General features: G+C 37.0%; 1 protein-coding gene across 3 annotated transcripts in view; it reads right to left on the bottom strand.

Moving 5' to 3' along the window:
• LOC105229131 (diacylglycerol kinase 1) overlaps nucleotides 1–24,101 on the bottom strand; it is a 198,379-nt gene that overhangs the window by 31,556 nt on the left and 142,722 nt on the right. For 2 of the 3 annotated variants that reach the window (XM_049453422.1, XM_049453423.1), the window contains exons 10-17: nucleotides 22,071–22,179; nucleotides 19,652–19,783; nucleotides 16,001–16,212; nucleotides 7,723–7,854; nucleotides 6,292–6,478; nucleotides 6,096–6,182; nucleotides 5,649–5,863; nucleotides 2,549–3,793 (exon numbers count right to left, since the gene is read on the bottom strand). In XM_049453422.1, the coding sequence (XP_049309379.1) occupies nucleotides 2,549–3,793; nucleotides 5,649–5,863; nucleotides 6,096–6,182; nucleotides 6,292–6,478; nucleotides 7,723–7,854; nucleotides 16,001–16,212; nucleotides 19,652–19,783; nucleotides 22,071–22,179 (2,319 nt within the window). The remainder of the gene's footprint in view (nucleotides 1–2,548; nucleotides 3,794–5,648; nucleotides 5,864–6,095; nucleotides 6,183–6,291; nucleotides 6,479–7,722; nucleotides 7,855–16,000; nucleotides 16,213–19,651; nucleotides 19,784–22,070; nucleotides 22,180–24,101) is intronic. The other variant, XM_049453424.1, reaches the window with a different exon arrangement.

Genomic DNA, 24,101 nt, shown 5'->3' with positions numbered 1-24,101 from the left:
AAAGTAAAAGAACTCGGAACAAAAATAAAAATAAACAAACTGAAATGAAAGCAAGTAATGGAGAAGCACTAAAAAGTCGGTGGGATTAGTGGCTTTGGCGTAAATTGTTGAGAAATAAATACGCTCGGTCGGGCTGTCGGTCGGTCGACAATTGCGTTGTCTACTATAAGGTTTCATGGCATAGTGTCAGCGAGTATAAATCATTGGAAAAGGACAAGCCGTTACGGTTTATATGGTCGTAATATCCACAGCGACAAGTTGACAATGCATGGGAGTATAGTACGTAACATACATATGTACATATGTAAAGTACTGTTATTAATATATAAATCTATATTCATAAATGGGGGTAGTGGGGTGTGCGTTTTTACCCAACATGTGTTTGCTGGTGATAAAAAAAATGTAATGTGTGCGAGAAAAATGTCACTGACAACGAGTTGCCGGCAGACATAAGGCAGTTAATTTCATGCGAAAATGCGCCCTGTATAATCAAGCGGAAATTTGTTATATTTTTCCATAGTTGAGTGCGTTGAAGGGCTAAAAAATAGCGGATTAAAGTGTTTAAGCTTGAAAGATTTATTTGCGGTTACCATAAATGCTCTTAAATGAATGGCATTGCTCAGCAATAAGAGAGTGATTTATTTACACGAATTATAAAGCAATTTGGCGATTATAAAAGTGATGAGCTGACAGTCTTTCATGTTATGTAGTGTAGTTTTAAGAATGAAATGTTTACATACAAAAGAGAGCAAGCTCAAAAGTGCAGAATAATACAGTTATGTGAAAAAATTCCGTATCATTAAAACCTATTTCCACACCAATCTATAATGTGATTGATTGTGAATAGAAACTAATTCTAATCTAAAAATTGATAAGTGAATTTACAGTTTATATGGAGGGGAACATGGCTGGGTCAAATCGTACAAATGGATAAGAATACTCTAGCTCTGAGATTATTCGACGCAGTACCCGCCAGGGTAAGTAGAGGAGGCCCTCCACTCTGTTGTAGAGATCAGCTGTTGTTAACTCGGCTATAACCGTGTAAGCAGTGTCTCCGTCGTTACAGAAGAAGGGGAAGTTTTCTGCCGGGAACTCTCTATTAACTATTGTTTCAGACTGCCAGATCACTGTAAGGCCTTTCAAGCAGCAGTGCAAGCTATTAAGGTAGATAGAGATAGTAACTATACTTTCTACGAATCCGGCGAATTTTCTGGAGTAGATTTTAGCCAGCTCAATAAATTGCTGGTTGTAGAGGTTTTGTAGATTTACGGCGGTCTTTTTGATCCGTAGTTAGGAGTTCTGGACATCACAATGGATTAGCGTTATTAGTAGCCCAAGATTATTCGTGATTTCATGAATACTAGCCTATCACTTGGCGGTGTTTTTGGAGTCTTTTGATTTCAGGGAGGCGAAAAGATTTTTTCAATGTACCTTGCCTGATACTCTATTAATGCTAAGAACCCCTTGACAATGATACTTTATGCGAATCCAAAAAAATTAACGCTTTAATTGAAGATTTTTGATGCTTCAATTATTCTGGATGATTGGTAACCCTGAATAAAAATATTTTCAAAACAGCTTCTTCGATTGCATTCAGTGGAAACGCCTTATTTTCGTATCAATTGTTTTTTTATAATTCTACAAAGTTTTACTATTAAATGAAAAGGTGGCAACCCTACTGTAAGATATATGTATTTTTAGTGAAAGCCGCAAGATCACTTCGCTGATACTTTCTTTGAAACGTATTTTCTAATATTTCAAATTATATTTTTTTGAAAGGTGGCAACTCTAGTGTAATGCAAAATAATTTTCATTTAACTTTGAGACAACATTTTATTTATATTATTTTAAAATCAATCGTTTTTTTCTTAATTTGAGCGTTTTCTATTAAATTAAAAGGTGGCAACCCTATAGTATAATAAGATATATTTTTATTTAAGGCTCAGAGAACACTTCGCTGACATTTTCTTTAAAATCTATTTTCTAATAGTTTAAGTTCTAATATTTTTAAAGATGGCAACTCCATTCCAAAATAATTCCCAATTAACTATTGTGATTATTTTTTTTTTCGTTTTATGTCCTCTTATTGTATTACTTTCAATATTTCTCTTTACTCAGAAATGCTCACCATTTTTCTTTTGTCCTTTGATGGTCCAAATTTATGGGGTAACAGTACTTAAGTTCCACAATTAAGTACATACTTACCTATGTATATAGTTACATACATAAATATGTCCTGCCTAAAGTTTGGCACTTGAATTTTCGGAATATATTCTTCTTAATGAAAACATTATTCTAATACGAATCAGATACCTAAATTCGAGTGGTTTGTGACCTCGCTAACAACAGCTGTTAGAGTTAAGATTTCTTTCAAAAACATTATATAATTTTTAAAGTATTGTTTGTTCTCAGTAGAAAGCGCAGATCTACTACTTCTATTAATTATAAAACAAAATAGCTCCAATGTTGAGTTTAAGTTTTTTGTGAGATATTTCTTATTGACCCCAGTTCAATATGAACATTAAAAATTTGCAAAGATTAAACTTACCACACCGACTGAGAAGTAATTGTTGATGATATTATAGGGCACTGTGCAATCTTTTTCCGGCTGCACTTTAATCTGTTTGGGCAGAGATATGACAGTCTGACTTTTCGCTGCTGCACTGCCGGACGAAGTCAATGTGGACGGTGTTGTGGGTTCTGCATCTGCTGCTAATGTTTCTGCCTCCGGTGCGCCAGCGGTGCCAGATGGTGTAGGGGAATATTTGGGCGATGCCGAAGAGATCGGTAATGGCGATGTCGGTGACAATGGCGTGTTTGGCACTGTCGAGCTGTCAGCGGCAGTCGATACCCCCGCTGCTGCCACTGCCGCAGCTGCGAGCTCTACCTCATTGCTAATGTGACTAATGGGTGCGGTGGGGGCAGTGGTGTCAGGAGTGGTGCTGACGGTTGCGGCGGTAGTCGCTTTCATCGATGCAGCGCTGAGTTCAATATTTTCCCTTTCTGTTGGTGTTGATATGCTTTTCGCGCTAGGAGGTGTCTGTAATTGTTCTGGCGCCATTGCAGCTTCCACTTCACTTTTCTGCCCAGCTGCCGGATTATTTGGAATGTCTGTTGCCACCGCAGGCGCGTGTATTGAATGGCGTTCGGTGCGATTCACAACACGATTGTTCGTTTTATCGTTGTCATTGTTGTTGTTGCTGCTGTTATTATTGTTGTTGCTGGCATCATCAATTGCATCGCCGTCGACGCTTTTAGCCATTTCCGGCTTTTGCGGTGTGCCAGGTGATTGCAAGTCTTCTGATTGCGTTCGCTCACGTCGCTCCCTTTGGCGCTCCTGTTCCTCGTGCTGCTGTTGTTGCTTTTGTTGTCTAATAATTGTGCTCGTACTGCTGCAACTGCTGCTGCTATTGCTGAGTGTTGTGAGCGTGCGCTTCGTTTCGAATGTCGACATTGATATGCTTTTGGTTGCACGACCCACGTTGCCACCTCCACTACCACCACCACCACCATTGCCCGCAATGCCGCCTCCCGCACCGCCGACACTCGTACCACGCATACCGCTGCCAACCGCATCGGTGGCGTATTCGGTTGCTGTGGTAATCGACGAACTCATCGATGACGTGGATGCCGTTGTGGTCATGTGCTCCTGTTTGCTGCTGCTGCCACTGCACATGTTCGTGCAAACGCTGGTGCTGCGGTGGAACTCCTCGAATTTCTCGAAAAGCGCCTTTTCGACCACAACACTCTGCGATAGCTCAATCACTTTCTGCATATTCGAGTGGAGCGTGACCTGTGTAGGAAGAAGTAAGTCGATTATACAATATGTAGGGTATATAAACGAGCGTTCATAGCAGTGTGGTGCAGCATTGAGTGGAACTCAAAAACACATCGTGGCATGGTGTACGAGTTGTGCATAAATAAATACAGGCACGAGTGTGTTGTTATGCAATAATAAAGTAATGCAAATAAAAAGATTTTTGAAAGCCATAAATTTATGTAAAATAATTTTGTGCATATGAGCGCACTAAACTGTTCTAGATTGGATTAGGCGGCTTCGTTGACATTGAGGTTAGGATTGCTTAAAAAGAGGTGCATGGAAAATGTAATCACATCATCACTTCTTTTGTTGAGGATTCAATGAAAATTCCGGTTTAAAAACCGATTAGCCTTATCAGTAAAAAATTTAGCTCATATCACTGAGGTTAAAAAGCCTTTTGAAAGGAATTTGCGTATATATTTTAAGAAAGCCATTATTTTTAATTATTTATCTTTATGTTGAAAAGTAATTTTTTTTTCTTAATAAAATTTAATTTCAATATTTTATAAAATTTTTAAATTATAATTATATTCATTATTAAAATTCTATTTATTATTGCTGTGATTATATTATAATATTATATAATGTTTAGAACCAGTGCGTATGAGTAATAAAAAATCAAGAGAACGTACGTGGCGTATGAGTGATATTTAATTGACTAGTTATTTTTGACACGACATTGCAATATTTTCAACTTTCAAAAAATTTGCGGTATTCCTTTGGGATTTATATCATTATTATTATATTTCTATATATTTCTAAGCATTGTTATATTTTCTGCCTGGGCGTATGAGTAACATGGAATTAGCTGATCCTACGAGGCGTATGAGTGATATGCAATCGAGTAATCTCTTTTACACTCATTGCCATTTAAGTAAATCGGAATTTGTCCTTTGCGAAATTGCAAAAAGATTAGCACAATGCAATCGCTTATAATTGCTTTGAGTTCGCAATCCTTTTTAATCTATTTTCTAGTTATTTCTTCTGCTGGCAAAGGTTTGGTTCAACAGGGTGTATCACTTGTACACATGGCTGTAGCATAAATTGACTTAAAATTGCCACAAGTTAGCTTTATGCACTAAAACGCAACCAATAAAAATATATCTAAAGAGGAAGCATACAAGAGTGCATTCGAATTGTACCCGCGAATTGAATTTCATTTTTTCAGAAATTTTTTTTAGAGTTTTTGCGCTTTGCGTTACAAAACTTTTTGCTGCAGTTCGTGCTAGTTGAGTTGAAAGGGTTAAGGGGACAAACAATATTTGTAATAGCATTTAAACCGAACTTTTGAGGGGTGTAAAACGATTACGAAAGGTGTGCGAACAAAGTGGCGAAGGTAGATGAAGAGCGGTAGCTGAAGAGAAAGTTAAAGTACGAAAGCAATTGAAAGCAGAGCTTACAGTTGACGCGTGCTGTACTGGGTTGCTGCTATCAAATGGCTTTCGTACTAATTGGATTTTGGCAAGTGGAAAGCAATCACTTCAGCTAAGTTCGAGCGATGACGCAGTGAAAGTGTACACCAAAAAGTCGATTGAGTCAAAGATGATTTCAATTAAAATGTCAGTAGGACATTGAAAACTGCGAGCGAAGTGCAAAAAATGAAAAAAAAATGTAAAAAGCGGCGAAAAAAATGTTTTAAAAGTGATTGCTTGTGTGTCTACCATGGCGTATGAGATGATGATACTTTGAGTTGCTGTTGAGAAGTGACAGCCAATGGGTTTACGAAGTTGTTTTCTAATTATATTGCAATTAGAAATATTTTTTTTTAACTTGCACCACAGATTTGCTGCATTCTATTTCGATTTCACACACTTTTCCCGCTACTCACCTTTGGTCGTAGTATTTCTGCCACAGGCGCCGCATTCGTCACCTCAATACTCCAACGATCCAACATTACAATGGACGAGCGTTTAATTTTGTCCATTAGCTTGGGTATATTTTCGCCCTCATAGCCGCCACCCCAGCGCAGACAGCGTGCCAAATCGTTGCCAGTGCCTAGTGGTATGACGCCAATAGCCGGTTGTGTGGCTAGCTCAATGGAATCTAAGTAAATGGAGGAGAAGTGAAAAAAATGTATGTAGTTGCGTCACATGCTTGCTTTTGTTTTGTCTAAAAGTCTTTCAGTACACAAAAATAGTAAGAATCTTCATAAAATCATTCAGAAAACTCAAAAAGTCATTAGTATTTGCATTTGTTTTTGTGTAGCCTATTACTTGATACTAGAATGAGTAGACATTTTCTCTGTTTTTTTTCAATTCAAAAATTGTTTACTCACCCATCGCTTCGAGCACCCAACCAACCGTGCCGTCACCACCACAGCAAATCACCTTGAAGTTCGGCATGTCTTTGAATAACGTCAAACCTAGAGAAAGAGTGACGTAAAGAGATCAATATTTATTTATTTTTTAGAGATCAAATTATATATTTTTTTTTAAGTATTTTCTACTTCACTACTAAAACTTCCTACTAACCTTCCTTTGGTCCACCTTTCGAGAGATCATACACCTGCCTCGGATTGAGCATATATTGAAATTTTCGCAATATACGATCACCCTGTCGACCGCCACTCTTCGGATTCACAAATACCAACAGCGGACAGCTGCTCTCACTTGGCGGTGTAATTTGAAAATGTGTGGCCTGATGATTGATTTGCGATTTCTTATATTAGCAACAATTTTATTTTATATGTATATATTTATAGATAATTTTTCAAAACACAAATATTTTTATAATTTGTATATAATTGAGGACGAACACATGATAACACATTTGGTTGATTGATGTGTTAGGTGATATGCCAATTGGAGTGGTTTTATAAGCGTGATGAGTATACAGACGCGGTGGCGTATGAGTAATTTTTGGAATTTGTGGTTGCCGATTAAAATTTTGCGGTGGAATGTAATTAAAAATATTGCGTGGGGAGAGGAATGGAAGAGACAAACAATGTGTATGAATTAATTTTAAATTTGGTGAGCATTCGGTGAATACATAAATATTTCATTTACATACATTTAGTTTTTTGTAATTAATATATTATTAATAAATATTAATGAAAAATATTGATTTCGTTTGCAAAATAAAACATTTTTGGAATTGATTTAACAAACCTAAACTTTGACGTAACTTAATGTAACTTAACTTAACGTGACTTAACTTAACATAACTTAACTTAACTTAACTTAGCTAAACTTAACTTAAATTAAATTAAACTAATTTTAATTAATTAATGTTAAATAACCTCAATGTAAATTAATTTTTCTGAGCTAAGTTAATTTAACTTAAAAAAGTAATTAAATTTAATTCAATTCCAATCAAAGAAAAAAATTAATCAGGAAGAGATTCATTTAACATGACTTCACATAAATCAACTTAAAATTGTTTAAGTTTACTTAATTTCACTTACATAAAAAAAATAAATTAGTAAGATTATATAAATTTAATTTAACTAACATAGTCTAATATAACATAACTAACTTAACTGAACGTAACTTAACTTAACATAACTTAATTTAACTTAACTCAACATAACTTAACTTAACGTAACGTAACTTAACTTAACTTAACTTAACTTAACTTAACTTAACGTAACTTAACATAACATGAAATTTTTTAATTTAAGTTCACATAATATAACATATGTAACTTAATTTAGGATAACTTAACTTAACTTTGCTCAGTTCAAGATAATTTAAATTCAATTTGATTTTGAGTGAACTATAAAAGATAATTATTTAAATGAAACCAATCGAAATTAACGTAATAAAACTGCTTTGGGCAATAAACTGTTAATAAATTAAATTTTTTTCTTTTCATCTAATCCACAAATATAAAAATAACAAAGAACACACAAAAATATAAACAAAAAATACTTTGCCACAAAACTTAACGCATAATTAACTCACTTTATTCGCTTGATTTACCGAACGCTGGCGATCCAAGACCGCCGGACAGATGGCCGTTGGCGGTATAATTAAATCCGCATATTCGCCCAAAGTACATTCCTTTTTGACCGACGAGGCGCAGCGATTGTGTAGCTGAAAAACAAATAGATTATGCAACGGCAAATTAGATAATTTCACGGATTTCAAAGGCGAGGGTGGGAAATGAAAATTAAATGCGTAAAATGCGAAATTTAAAAACAAGCGACTTAAGAAAGAAAACTTTTAAGAGTTTAAGGATAACGAGAGGACAAGAGAATACAGCGACGACATGTTTCTAACGACATTTTCAAATTAGCATAAGTGTCCACGCAGCTGTCGAAATGTGACACATTCGCTTAAGCAGCTGCATGAGCCAACTACAGTAGAAGGCGTCCTGCTTTTGTTTTCAACGTTCTTCTTTATGTCGCTTGTGCGTTTCTGGCGTTAAATATTGAACACGTGTCGTCTGCAACGTGAGCGTTGAATATACTTATGTAGTACAATTACACACACACACACAAAATGGTATTTATCTGTTAGTTAACAACTACAAAAGAATACCCACATTACTGGAGGCGGGCAGCAAGAGATTGTCACGTAGGAGCTAACTAGAGATTCTGTTCTGCCATTTATCATTTGTTTCTTTCTTCTAGCATACAAAAACTAATTTAAATTACTCGAGGTCTATTGCTTTTATATTGGGCTCATAATTTCTCAGCTAATTAATTGGATTAGTATCTCGTTAGCGTAAAATTTTCAAATGCTCTACGCATCGACACTGTTTTAATTTCGTTTAAATTGCAAGTTGGCTTTGAAATATATGCTTGAGAGCGAGAGTGGTTAGGCATTTTCGAGCTCAGTAGAAAAACACAATTTAAATTAAAATGGAAATTGCCTTGCAGTGAAATTAAGTTCAGAAAAGCGAATTTATTAAAAGAATTTGAATGTTTTTGCTTTACCTCATAATTAAGACTTTGGATCTCAGGATCTCATTTTGAAGATTTGCTTGAATATATGATTATTGAAATTTTTATGTCAGCTGATGTTTTATCTATAGAATTAGAGGGGAACTCATGCAATACGTCTTCCCGTGAATCTTTTCGATAAAAAGTTTTTATATTTAAAATTTTTTCAGAAAAAGTTCGGACTTTATGAAGATCAGTTTCAAGCATTTCAAGTTATGGAATATACATTTCCATTTTTTGGGTAATTATATTTTACCTTTTTTAATCTATTCTAACCTAACTTATCTAAACTAAACATCTAAACATAGGAAATCTAGCCTTACTTTCACTTATCTGAATTATTTATTTAAATTTACGAAAGTGGCCCCAATTGACATTTACTCAGTTACGATTTCCACATTATAGTTGGATGTTTTGCACAAGAGTTAGGGTCATCTGATCGAATTTGATTGATAAGAACAAAACAAACTTTCACTATTTGAATAAAAATCTTTATTATCGTCTTTAAAATAGGCTCCAGAGCCAATACAAGTATGCCAACGCACAGCGTAACTTCGTCGTAAATAAGTGTCTTGAATTATGGGTTTTTTGGTTTCGGCTTGTTGAGAAGAATTTTGTATTTTTAAATCTTGCGAAACGATCTGTACAAATACTTGGACTTACTATTGACAGATGTCGTTATGAATAGGATCGAAGTTCACTATTAATAAACCAAGTCAACACTCGTTTTACTTTATCCACTCTAATAGGATTATTTTTTAAGCGCCGTTCTCTAAATTGTTGAACTCATATTCATAAACCAACGTTTTGTCAAGCGTAATGATGTGTTCGTCTAATGTAGGGTTTCAGCAAAGTTCAGATTCAGGTATTTTGGTACGAATAACGCGACGGTTACCTAGTACTCTTTCTTAATATTTTTAATTTATTTAAAGGAGCTAGTCCATTTAGGAAAATTGTATTGAAAAAATTGGTATAGTAGCACTAAAACTACTAAAAAACCGTCGAAGGCAGCAGATCTATTTGAATTTGCTTTTTCATTTGTGCAACTAACCGACCATTATAAGTTTAATGTTTATAACCTCCAAACCAATAAGGCACTGCCCATTCCACAAATAACGGTATTATTAAAAACTACAAAAAGTGCGTTAAATATATAACTAAATACGCCAAAGACATTAAAATTTGACGCACGATATGATATAAGAGGGTTTTATGGGAGTCGGTGCGAAAATTTGACGATGGGTGTGGCACCGCCCACTTTTTGGTTAAATCACATCTCTCGAGACTCGACTAACTGCTTTCGACTAAATTTAATATGTGGAATTCTTCTCATATGCCTATATCACAGTGCGAAAATGGTACTACAACAACGCCTACTTCCCACAATTTTAAATTCCATTTGATCCTTTCACTTTCCGTTACACAAATCAAGAAGTAATTAACCGAAAAAAATTTTGCAGTAATAATTCCTTTAAAGTATACCACCTTTTGAACAAAAAATGTTTAAATCCAATAATAACTGTTCATGCTCCTAGCTACCGAATATTCAGATTCCGGTACCTATAGTTGACTTTTGATCGAAAATATGGGTGAGTGTGTGATATATATGACTGAAATTAAGGGATAATCCTTCTCTCATAATAGTATGTTTGTATGACAAAAATGTGTTGAATTGGACCATTACATCCCTTAGCCCCCATATACCTCATATAAAGATTTTCCAACTTCCGTGTGTACCTTTGTACCTCATATATCGATTTGAGTTATCTTAATGAAAATAAGAGAGCGTGTTTTATTTATAACAGTTTATCTTTTTGCATAAAATAGATGCATTTGATCGAAAACTTAGCCTAGCCACTATATAACTAATATCAGAATTATCGAACATCCGGCTGACTTTACTCCAAATAGATTAGTGATGTTATGTGTGAAAAAAGGATGAAAGCGGGTCGATACTACCCCCTCTTCCATTTTTCAATATAAAATTTTGCCAGCCCCTAAAGTAATTTCCCGGATTTTGATTCTTGCGAGCTGCAAGAGTATGATTTGTTCGGTTACACCCGAACTTACGTTTGAATTCCGCACTTTTCGATGCCCTGCATGCAAAATTAAAGCGCAAATCAATTAACAAGCAAAGCCACAAATGGCGCCACAGGCAATTGCACAGCTTGAAATTTCTAAATTTATACCATTATGTTGTATTATCATTCGCGTGGCATACGCTAATACCTAACACAAACCCAATAACAACAACAAAATAACATTTACTCATTTTGCTTCAGTGTTGCAATTTCGCAAATAAACAAATAACAAAAACAGCAGCAATCAAGTGACAGCAGATATAAGAGACAAGCGACGAGTAAGACAACGCCGAGGGGAGCTTGAAGCGTTAGCGGAGGGGATTTGAAAATGCAAATGCATATTGCAAACTGTACAGCAAGTTAAGTGTGTTATTATTGTTGCAACATTGCATGTCAAATTAAAATTGCGAATTGCTGTCAATAAAGTTGGGGGAATACAAACACATATGGTGCACACATACATATATATGCCTGAAAATGTGGTAGTTGCAAGCGTTAACTGCGGCAGCTCACCGCATAAATTCACTAACATACATACAAACATATGTAAATCTGTGAGCGGAGCGCATGAGCGCCATTATACCGTGAATAGATGCAAATTCCCGCATAAATATGTATGTAAATGCAATAAACAAATGCAAACATAAAAGAGGTGTCACAAAACGACTAACGAATTCCCAACCAAGCCAAGGCAAATGACTTTGATTGGCGGCGTGGGAATGCCGCAAGTGCTGCGCTGGCGTGAATGAAAGGCGGGAACGGCGTCTCTACGCTTCAAGTGCTGCAGCGCTGCAATAAGCGTCGCAGAGCGAAGACACCGTCAATGAGTGGATTTTGCTGCAGCTAAGGTGCGCGTTTGAGGCGACAAAGTACACGCACCCCAGTGCCACGCACGTGACAGGTGCTGCGTAACGACTTGAGTTGACAGCTGCGTGGCGGGTATATGTAAAAGTTATGGAGACACCACCGGATGGCATTTAAATGGAAAATTCTCACGAAAATTGTGCATTTTATTTCGAGCTGCAATTGTAGGGAGGGCCGAAATCGAGACAATTTTCAAAGTGCGTGGCAAATAGAATAAACTACTTTATTTTAGTTACGCAGTATTATCTTCTTACTAAATGTAAAAGTATTGTTACCTAGAAACATTATCTTTAAGTTTTGGAAGCTTTTGGTAAGCATTTTCTGTTTGAGTTTGCTGAAGCACTTGAAGCTAAATAAGGCACATATGGTGGTTGCGGCGCGATGTTGGTTGAAAATTTGGCGAAAAACGAAATAGTTATTTTGGAACCAATTGTACTTTCATTTTTCTTAGACAAAAATGATCTTTCGAACTGGTTTTCACTACTTCTTCTGATATTCCAACGACGCCAGTAAGATCTCCGACTGTGATCATGAGTTTAGGTTGTCGGCCGTCCTAGATGTGGTTCGTCGGCAACGCTTTCTCGAATCTCTTTGAATAATGTGTACCAATCAAAAACAGTTGCATATACTATACACTAATGATTATTTTGACGAGACATTTGGCATAATCGCCCAGAGGACCCAGGAATTTGAGCAATCATAGATCATTTCACACTGCGTTTATTCTGGTGGTAGAAGCGTAACCTCAGAGACGCTACACAACCGAATAGGCATTTGCTGCTATGAAGCAGAGTGTTGCAGTAGGCCCGAATGAATCAATGTCCATTGTCTGCGATGAAGCTACTGGTTAAATAAGTACGTTAATAATCAAAATTTTCGCATCTGGAGTGCTGATAATCCACAAGCCATTGTTCAGACGCCATGGCGTCACCAAAAAGTCATTGTTTGGTATGCTCTAAGGGTAGAGAGATTCATTGGTTCATATTTCTTCAAAAATGAAGCTGAACACAATGATGCAGTCAATGTAGATACAGATTAGTACAAGATAGGGATGTGGACGACCTTTGGTTGGAACAAGAAGCCTACAGCCTACGAATCCTATAATTTATTGAAGAACACTTTTGGTGAGCGCATTGTCTGGCGTCGTTGGCCTTCAAAATCATGCGATTTAATACCGCTGAACTGTTTTTTGTGTGTTGTTTAGGGTAATATTTGTCTGCGCAAATTAGACCGACAATATTGACGCCTTGGAAGAGAATATTTGGTGCGTTATATCTGGTATACGGCTCCAAGTGCTGCAAAAAGTAGCTTCTCTTGGCTGAAATGTATTCGAACCAACTGCGCCGATCACTTGCCTTAAAACATTTTGATAACCCTTAGCTTTTAATAAACCTAAAAGATTGGTAATAGCATTGAATTATATGAGTTTTATTTCTTTTTGAAAATCACCTTATACCCTGAACAGGGTATATTAAGTTTGGCACGAAAATTGTAACAAGTCTTATTTGTTGAGTGCTAAATTGTCTTGCTATTAAACGTCTTAATGCTCAAAATGGCAATATTTCATTATAGCTTAATTAACTATTCAAAACACTATCCGCACCCACTACTTCTACTTCGGAAATGCACTGATTTTGATACAAATTCGTAAATGGCATACTTAATGACGGTAATTAACCTTTGTAGGCGCATAATGTTTATGTCTTGTTCACACAATTCATACGCTAATATGTAGGCAGTGGCATAGGCGGAATAAATTTGGGGAGGAGATATAAGAAATTTATCGATGCTTTGTTTATATATATATTTTTAGTTTAAGAAGAATAGAATTTTGTATAAAATACAATATACTACTGTGGGCAAAAATAGTAAGATTTCTTTTTTAAATTTCGCGCGAAAACCCATTTTTCATTGGTGAAAATTATTCAAAGAGGGTCGAGAACTCGTGGCCGACGACCACGTTAAGGCGACTATCAACATAAGCTGATGATGAACACGTCAATCAAATAAAGGAACTGGTGCTTGAGAATCGACGATTAACAGTCAGAGATCTAACAGGCATGGTTGGAATATCTGAAGAATCAGTGAAAACCATTTTGAAAGATCATTTGGGCTTAAGCAAAATCAAAGAACGAGTGGTTTCGAAATTAGTCATCTTTTTCGTAAATCAGTTTCGCGATAACGTCTATTAAACAATGCTTTCCGACTACCAAGAGGTCATGAAACGTATTATTACTGGCAATGAGTCTTAAAGCTATGTTCCCGACCCTGAAATAGACAAACAATCGATCGAATATCGTGGCGAAGGTGAGCCGAGGCAGAAAAACCATGTCAAAGCAGGTCAAAAATCAACTAAAATGTTCACAGTTTTCTTCGATTATCGAGGTGTGGAGCATTCCGGAGTAGAAGGTACTGGCCAAACCGACGACTAATTTTGGGTGTGTGGATATATCAAGGAACTTACAGTCCGATCCGTTCAAACTGTTAATTCATTGTGCAATATATTTCAACAGCTTACCATCAAGGTACAAGCTTCTTGTGTGTAGTTTTGTGTTTAATAGTAGTAGTAGAGGTTTTCAAATCATCCGGGTCAATGATGATATTATTTGTCGAAGAAAAATACATATGTATATAAACTAAAATTAAAATTTTTAACAAATGCGTTAAAGCTTTTCCAGTTTTGGGAACACAAGCAAGAAATGTATAAACATCTTTATAGACCCGGCCGACAGTAGGAGTTAAAATTACCCAATATTACCTACTTGAACGTTAAGCTAAGTTTTCAATCAATCACTTCGATTGCTATGGGGGACTAATGCAAAAAGGTGCAAAATTTATCGCAGACGCCTAATGTACGCTCTTCTAAGCATTTTCACTCACAACTATCAATAATGCACCACTGGAAGTCAAGCCAAAGCCTCACTATTGCAGTTAACTGCCATATACACACATACGCACATGCTTGAATTGGCATTCTAATGTAGAAACGTATGCGCGTTGCTTCTCTTTCTGTGTGTTTGCCACCTACATAGGTGAAGCCATTTATAAAGGGTGATTTTTTAAGAGCTTGATAACTTTTTTTAAAAAAAAAACGCATAAAATTTGCAAAATCTCATCGGTTCTTTATTTGAAACGTTAGATTGGTTCATGACATTTACTTTTTGAAGATAAGTTCATTTAAATGTTGACCGCGGCTGCGTCTTAGGTGGTCCATTCGGAAAGTCCAATTTTGGGCAACTTTTTCGAGCATTTCGGCCGGAATAGCCCGAATTTCTTCGGAAATGTTGTCTTCCAAAGCTGGAATAGTTGCTGGCTTATTTCTGTAGACTTTAGACTTGACGTAGCCCCACAAAAAATAGTCTAAAGGCGTTAAATCGCATGATCTTGGTGGCCAACTTACGGGTCCATTTCTTGAGATGAATTGTTGTCCGAAGTTTTCCCTCAAAATGGCCATAGAATCGCGAGCTGTGTGGCATGTAGCGCCATCTTGTTGAAACCACATGTCAACCAAGTTCAGTTCTTCCATTTTTGGCAACAAAAAGTTTGTTAGCATCGAACGATAGCGATCGCCATTCACCGTAACGTTGCGTCCAACAGCATCTTTGAAAAAATACGGTCCAATGATTCCACCAGCGTACAAACCACACCAAACAGTGCATTTTTCGGGATGCATGGGCAGTTCTTGAACGGCTTCTGGTTGCTCTTCACACCAAATGCGGCAATTTTGCTTATTTACGTAGCCATTCAACCAGAAATGAGCCTCATCGCTGAACAAAATTTGTCGATAAAAAATTTTCGAACCGAACACTGATTTTGGTAATAAAATTCAATGATTTGCAAGCGTTGCTCGTTAGTAAGTCTATTCATGATGAAATGTCAAAGCATACTGAGCATCTTTCTCTTTGACACCATGTCTGAAATCCCACGTGATCTGTCAAATACTAATGCATGAAAATCCTAACCTCAAAAAAATCACCCGTTACTTAACTGTGCATGAAATATCTACGCTTTCTTACTTTCATTTATATATGTATGTGTGCTTTCAGCTAGCTTTCCCAGTCTAATTTAAGGCTTAACACTCAGCTTCAGCAGCTTATGTGTATGTATGTGTGATTCAGTATTGCAATATATATTTCCTAAGGGATAAAGGTATACACCTAAGAACGGTACAGCTCGTTCAAGGAAGGCAAAGCCATAAACTACATACAGCTCAATATCTCTATGCCAATTTTGCTTGCCGCCACTTCCGCACACATACATGCGTTTCAAATTGACTGTTATCAGTCAGAACAACAACAAAAATGATGAATTTAATATACATACAAGCAACATATAGTGGATAGTACTTACCATCATGTGGCACCAGCGACACGTCAAGCCGGTGATGCCGTGATATGCCTTAATGCGTTTGCGACACTTGGAGCAGCGACCGTAGCAATTGCCATCGACCCAGTGATGCAACATGTCGCCGCCACCCTTGGCTTTCTTTGTTTTCACGTAGGTGGTGATGCAGGAGGGTGGGGCACGTTGCACGCAACGTTCGTGCACCGTGTATTTGCATACTGTTGTTGTAATATTTCATATTGTTGTTCGTATTTGTTATTGTTGTTGGTCATAATCAGCAGTTGTCAGCACCGTTGACATCATCAGCACAGCGGTGAGTGCCCGTAATAGTTTCGCGTTGTTGTTTTTATTTTTGTGTGTTTTGCATTGGAAAGCGTGTTGTATGACCAGCGTTCGCGAAAATTTGCATAGAGCGGTGAGTGGAAGAGAAGAGAAAAATAAACACATGTCAGCAACATTTGTTAATTGCGTATTCGTGTCAACTCGTAAAGTTTTTCATGCCCACTTGGGTGTTTGCGAGCTTTCAGCTATCACTTGACGGTTATTTGCGTGCTTTTGCTTGTGGGTGTGTGTGTATGTGTGTGTGTGTGGACACCTACATGCGTTTACATAAGTACATACGATTGACTTTAATGGCTAATTTATGCAAATGCACGCAATAGAATTTTATTGACTGGAAAATTTTCTTTTCAAGTAGCTATGTGCTTATGCCACTATGTACGATATTGTTATATTTGACATGTACATATGTATATGGTGACCTTCGTTTTTAGTTAGTTTATTTTTATTTATTTTTATTTATTTTACTTAATTTTTTCTTTTAGATGTAATTTTTTTAATGAGATTATAAAAGTGTAATGGAAAATTTCCCCACCTACCATAGTAAAACCCATTTTGTTTTGGCAAAACTCGTTTTTTTATTCAACATAGTTCCGTTCAAATGTTATATACTTATTATAGTGACCCACTAACGTTTCGATATCATTTTTGTAGTACGATTTGTCCATTGCTACAAAATGGGTCTCAGTTTCGGCGATCACCTTTTCATTCGATAAAAATTTCTTCGCAGTCAGCGCTCTTTTGAAGTCTGAGAACAGTAAGAAGCCAGTGGAGGACAAATATGGAGAATAATATATATGGATGGAAAAGCAATTGACAGTCCAATTCATGGATTTTTGCCATCGTTTTCACTGAATTGTCACACGGTGCATTATCTTGGTGAAACAGCACTTTGTGTTTGTCTTTTAAATGGTTCAGTAATGCTACATACATAATAGTCACTATTGACAGTCTTTCCTTTTCCAAAATAGTCAATAAAAATTATTCCATGGGGATCCCAAAATACAAACACCATAACCGTTTCAGCCGACTGTTGCATTCGTTCATACTAATCGTGGGCAGGCCATTCGGATAACTGTCAAATAGATTTTGGAGTGAAATGATGGAGCCAAACTCGGGTTATTTAGGTATGAACATTAACAAACACTGCTCTGAATCCTAAAATCACGGGTTTTTTTGGTCAAAAATATGGGTGCTAGGCTACAGCGGAATCGGAGAAAACTGTAAAGCTGATGAGGTAGCTAGCCTAGAATCGCTATAGAGAGGGCCGGTGCCCACGTATCCTCTTGTGTTCTACTACTAGATAGCTAGGCTTTGTGGGAACTTGGCCAGTGCTGCGCCACCATCGGTACTTGTGCTGTCGCAAAAGCCTTTTAGCCCAAAGTCGACCGAAAGAGATCTAGTGATTTCTTTGCCCTCCATAAGGCTAGCCTCTCCCTAGTTGTGGGGCTTTTAATAGGTCATTGCCCTAATAGCCCTCGCACAGTAAGGCTGGGAATCCTACCAAGATCCTGTAGAAGCCTGTGGAGGAGGATGCGATGGAAACAACTCAACACCGGAAGAATGAGCAAATCCAAAATTAAAACGATCCTCATTGTCTTTTTTGACATCAAGGGCATCGTCCACCATGAATTTGGAAGTCCTCAAGAGACTCAAACGATGGGTCAATCGGGTCCGACAAGACATCGCAGCCTATTGGAAGTTGTACCACGACAATGTCCCAGCTCATACCGCTTTTCTTGTGAACAGCTACCTAACCATGAACGGCATCCCAACGCTTCCACAGCCGCCCTACAGTCCAGATGTGGCCCCCGGCATTTTTTTGTTTCCTTGCATAAAAAAGCGGATGAGAGGCAAGCATTTTGAGACGACAGAGGGGATCCAGGCAGCATGCACCTAGGTTCTTAAGGCTATTCTGGAGAATGTCTTCCGTGACGCCTTCAATGCTTGTAAATCACGCTGCATCGACGCAAAAGGAGCCTATTTTGAAAGTTTTTAAAGAATTGTAACGATTGGTTTAATCATTTTTTTTTAAATCGATTCAGTCCTTTTACTTTCCGGACAAACACTGTAATTGACCCCGGAAACTGAAGATTTTATGCTACATACGTGCTTATATTTTTTCTAGTGAGTTCACCATTTTTCTTGGTAAATATTTGGTGCATTTTCTCGAAATTTGTAGTGTCTTTGACAGTTTTAGCAAGTCTTCTATTGAAGCTCGATAACTTTTCCCAAATTTTTGCCTTAAAATTTAATTAAAATTTTTCAGTATCAAAATTTCTTGAAACATTTATTGGACTGTCATATCAAAGAAACGTGAGTCTTCATTTAAGACAATATTTCTTAGTTTTCAGACTAGCTTGTTAATCGAATTACAACGAAATAGTAATAAGTAGGTTTAAAAGTTTAGCTAAAGATTCGGTCACAATCATGCTCGACGATGATGGCGCTTTATCGTGGTGAAATCTATCACCTTACTGGTAAAAAATCTGGTCGTTAGACGAACTGTTTTTTGTAGGCGCTTGCAAATAGTACTCGTATACCTTATTGACCATGTGACTTTTTGGAATGAATTTATGGTAAGTCTTATGACGGTCAAGATGACTTTTGTCCGACTTTGACTAAGGCTAAAGCAGTTCTAAGTTTTGATTTAGCAAAATAAATGATTTAATGAAACTAATAATAGTATTCAGTGTAATTTCCTGCATATGCAAACAAACGGACTCTTAACTAAAACATTATGGTACTGTTATATTACATTTACTCTACATTTGATTTTAATTACATGTATTTAGATGGTGAATAGTGGAATTTAATTCAAATTGTGTATGACTAACGAACTTATTTTGTTTATGCAAATTCGCTCCGATGTAAAATTCATTAGCCTAAATTTGAGTTATTTTCGCTCGCTTGTGTAGGCAGTTATGTAAATGCGTATGAAGCAATTTCTTGAAGCAATTTACGTGCCGAATGATTTCCGGCAAATGTAATGCACTCGACTGTGCAAACAAATAAGCGCCAACAAACGCATGAACGCACCACACACACACACACACACACGCTCCCACATGCACGTATGTGCTTGCAGTTGCGTATTTGCAAAATGTAAATTTAAATAAATACCCATCTATCCGTCGCTTCCCGTCAGCCAACCAGTTGCAATTTAACTTTTCACTTACAGAGTTATTTGAATTTCCGGCGTTTAAAGTGAACTTCATCACGAACCGGAAATGCACTAAGGCACATGCAAGTGCAACACCCACACACACACCCACTATTTTGTATATAGTGTATGTTTGTGTCGAATTTGGTACTTACACACACAGCAGAGACCCTTTTTGCCAAGGCCGACCAACATATTCAGGCAGAGATTACAATATGCCGGCTTGCTGAAATGTTTTAAGCGCCACACATGAATGCCATCCTCTTTCAGTGCCGTATTGTCAACGCCTGCAAAGAGAGCATAAAGAAAAAAAATATAGTTTTAGTGTATTTAATTGGAATAGAGATACACACACACACGTCTAAATGATTGAAAGCGTAAACGAGCGTAATGGTAATAGGTAAATAAAACATACAAGGGTGCGAAGCAGCGAGTGCCAACAAATTTAATTATATGTATGAGTGTATTTCCGGCGGATATTTAAAGTTTATTTCATTGTTGAGCAAAATTTCATTTGGAACACACCTTAATTACGTCCAGTCAGTTTCGACTTTTTTTTGTTTGTGATAATTACTTTCCCGCTTAAGGCGAAATAGTTTAAATATTGAATTTAAAAACAATAAATTCAGCAGCCTGGAGAAGTAAAACACACGATCAAATATGAACCGGACTGGTCTATTTCGGGCGCAAAAAAAATGATAAACTTTTTTTTTCAAAAAATTGGATGCAAAAATTTGCCTAGCGATTTTTACATCTCTTATAGATCGACTTAACGTATTATGGTTAATGTGCCAGTGTTCAACTCGTACAAAAAGAACTGCATCTTTTTCAAAAATGAGGTCAAGTAAAGGTCACGAAAGAGAGGCTTGATAACGTAGCTGAGAATTCCACATTCATTAAGCTCATAATTGCTAGTGACGAGACGTGGTTTTTTATGAATATGAAACTGAATATGGAATTAATCGAAATCAATAAATCAAAATTAGCGGAAGGCTCTGAACGCCACCCGACCCGAGATTTATAACAAGTGTATAAGTAAGTGCATGTGTAGTTGTGAGGGAACGGAAATATGTCAGGCAGACAACTAATAGCTCAGGCAAGGTTAGGTTAGATAACTGATCTAGATCGCACGTGTACTGCTATATGTAGTCTTTATAGTGAATCCATAGAAAAGAAGAATTCCTGGGTTCGAACTTATAAATTAGCAAATTTACACAGGCGTTTAATTTCCATTCCTGCCAGATCTGTCTGTGGGATGTCTGATGATCACCGCATCTTCTTGCCTACAGCTTCTGCCGATGGCGTCTAGTATGATTCCTAGCCTTACAGTATGGTCGCCAATCACTAAATCTATTGCGATCGATCTTGTTCCAAAAGGATTTTGTGACAGCGCATGCACCGAAGCTCAGCTATCTAGTAGTAGAACACAAGACGATACGTGAGAACCGACCCACTCCCATTCTACAGATACAAAATTTACAATTTCCTGCGATTCCGCTGTGGCGTGGCACCCATACCACTCTTATCACAAAGACACACGATGATATTGATAGTGAGGTTAGGTCCTTGATAAAACCTGAACGCAATGTTAATGAGTTCAGGGTTAGCATCAACGCTCGGCTATCAGAGTGGATGGTCACTTCTCTAAAGGAGGCTGCACTTTGGCACAGAGAATCTACTGCTCCTGTAATAGGTGCAACCTCGGCTTGGAAAACACTGCAATATGTAGTAAGAAAATCTGAAGCGGGAGTTGATAGAGATCTGCCGACAGTAAACCCCTCGTAAAGAACCTCCTCCGTAAGAACCTCTTTTCTCCTCCAACGGTTCTTCCCGAGAGTTCAGGCACGTGCTTTTTTAGAAACTCAAATTCTCTGAGTCTGATATCAGCTCACGCAGGCATTACCTTCCGACGCTGTCTACGGATACAATGTGCAAGATGACGGTAAGTGCCATGATTGGAGTGGACCTTAGATGCAGATGAGTGCCGTCCTTTGGATGGTCCCGAGCTCTTTACAAGTGTGGTTTTTTTCTAGAGCTCTCCATCACATAAAGACTCCATAGAATATGATGGGCTTGACTATGTTGTCGTAGAGCCAGAGAACCGCTTTTGATGATAGAATTGCTAATGTCACTTCTACAGCAGTATAAGGCAATCGATGCCTTTTTTTCTCTCTCTTCGATTCCATGTAAGTATCCCAAATATTTTGCTTAAAGATTCGCCTTAAAATTGTCTTTACATTAAATTTAAATCTTTAAAGAACATCACCATATTATCTTGTAATTATGTAGAAGCTCATTAAAAAATCTAGTTGATGAAAAGTTTAAATAAGGAAAATAGTTAGCAAATCAACGCGCACAATTGCCACAGTGCAAAGCAAAGAAAGTTTGCTACAACTTAATTGTCGCTGTCTCAAGTTTGCTTAAAGCAAGTTAAGTAGTCATTTTACTTGAAGAAGTTGCCGGCACTTTTGTCTTTCGTTAAAGAAGAAACGTCTAAAGAACACGCCTGACACACCCTTTAAACCATCGCATACATACATGCATGCACGCAAAGAAGACAATACAAGTACTTACCCAAGAGCACGAGCAGTGGAATGGTTGTCAGGCCGCCACGCTGCCACTCTTCCAGTGAAACAGTTCCATCGGCATCATAGTCAATTTCCACCATCATATCTTGCAGAATCTGTGAAGTGAAAAGAAAGTAACAGAAAAAGATTAAGAAAGGTAATATAAGAGCAGAAAGTATGTGAGTGGAAAGTGTGGGTGATAACACTTTATATGTAAATAAGCGCATATGTATGTATTTGTATATATTTGTGTATGCGTGAGTAAATATGTATATGTGTCATATGTGTGCATGTGCACACATGGATTTATGCAAATATATACGTACGTCTCCATGTACACTTGTATTAAAGCAGCTGAAGGCATACAGGGCGTATGAGTAACCTCGAGCCAAATATGCCCAAGCAGTTAAGCGGCGCTCGCAGTACTGTGAGCAGCAATTCAAGTGACTACATATGCACGTTTCTTTAATGCTGAATGCCGTGGGCATGATATAAGCATGTTTTTTATTCTTCTCCTTCTTATTGTTGCTCTTCTAGCGGGCTTTCGCCTTTGTTGCCATGTCGAAAAAGAGTTAATAGCGGTTGCCTGCCAGGGTTAACGCGCTTTACTAGCCAAATATATTAAGAATTTCCTTTGAAATTTAATTCCGTATAAGCCGTTCGCGGACAGACAATAGCAAGGAAGGGTGGCGGGTCTCAAAACGCACACAAAGGCATAAGGCAGGCTGTTGCAGATGAAAAGTTGATGAAAAGTAGCAAAGCGGCAGTTAAGTAACTGCGTTGAAATGCGATTGTGTGCGCAGTTGAACAGCTGGAAATGTAATTTTCAGCTCTATTGCGGCGCAATAAACAATATAAAAATATAATTTGTTGCATAAAAAACGCAATGATAAAAATGCTTTGATGTGCGCGAATGCGAATGCTGAGTTGGCGGAACTATATAACTTTTGTTACTTGTTTTATTACATTTCCTTGTGCTAAATTTGTTGTGAAAGAAATTGTGGCGCTTTTGTAGCAAATTGAAGGTATTTTCCTGTGATGAAGTGGTATTCAAGTGTTGCGCATTTTTAACACGAACTTGTGGGAAATGATTTGTTCGGATAGTCTTTGAAATTTATTTATTGAGTTTTATTAAAGATAGAAGCAGATAACGTGCAGATGGACACACATATTTTCAATTATGTACAGGATTATTTTTTAGTTTTTTTATATTTTTTTTTAACAGGAAATTGTAGAAACACTTTTATGAATTTTGTATTTTTCTATGGCGTTAGTTCTAATTATTAATAAGTAATATGTAGCTTAGGAAATAATTAATTAGTTTGGGTTATTATTTTTTTCTATATTCAAAGAAACGTTTAGGGTTGTCATGAATGAAATTATTTGATAATTTTTTTTAATATTTTTTTTCTGTATTTATAAATGAGTTGATATAAATATTTTTAAAAAGCGTTCGACTTAACCTCAATAAGCTTTTTTGATGCAGATTTTAAAAATGTTCTGGGATTTCAAATTCCATATTGGCAGCAGATTAATTTATGTCGTGATGAAACAAAAACCTCGATGTCTTCATAGCCTTTCCTTTTACTGCTTTGTGTTGATTTTTAGTCATTAGTTGGCTTCGGTTCGGCTTAGTCCCAATCTACTTCAAGAATTGCAGCGTATAGATAGGAATAGCTGAATCCGAAAACCAACTTTTCGTCTAAAGAGAGAATAAACACGTTTTCGAATATTTTGAATCCTAGGATATAAAGGGTGGTTTTTGGCACGTGTTTTTCAAGAAGAAATAAAATCCGCATAACCTAATGTTATGGCTAAGAAATTTGCTTTATTATAAAATAAGTGTTGCCATTATCTTTTAAAGATGATTTCGGGTAAGTGACCGCCGGGACCTTCCAGCATAAATTCCAACCGAGAGTCCATTTTTTTATAAATTTTTGCAGCAGTTGAGCCCCTTTGTTAGCAATAATGCTCCAATCGTTCTCTTTCAAGTCGTCAATCCTATCATGCTTATCTGCGCAGAACAGCAGCTTCACAT

Source organism: Bactrocera dorsalis, chromosome 3 (genome assembly GCF_023373825.1).
Source record: "Bactrocera dorsalis isolate Fly_Bdor chromosome 3, ASM2337382v1, whole genome shotgun sequence".
NCBI classification, from domain to species: domain Eukaryota; kingdom Metazoa; phylum Arthropoda; class Insecta; order Diptera; family Tephritidae; genus Bactrocera; species Bactrocera dorsalis.
Note: the sequence above shows the minus strand (reverse complement) of the source record. Positions and strands in the feature narration are given on the sequence as shown.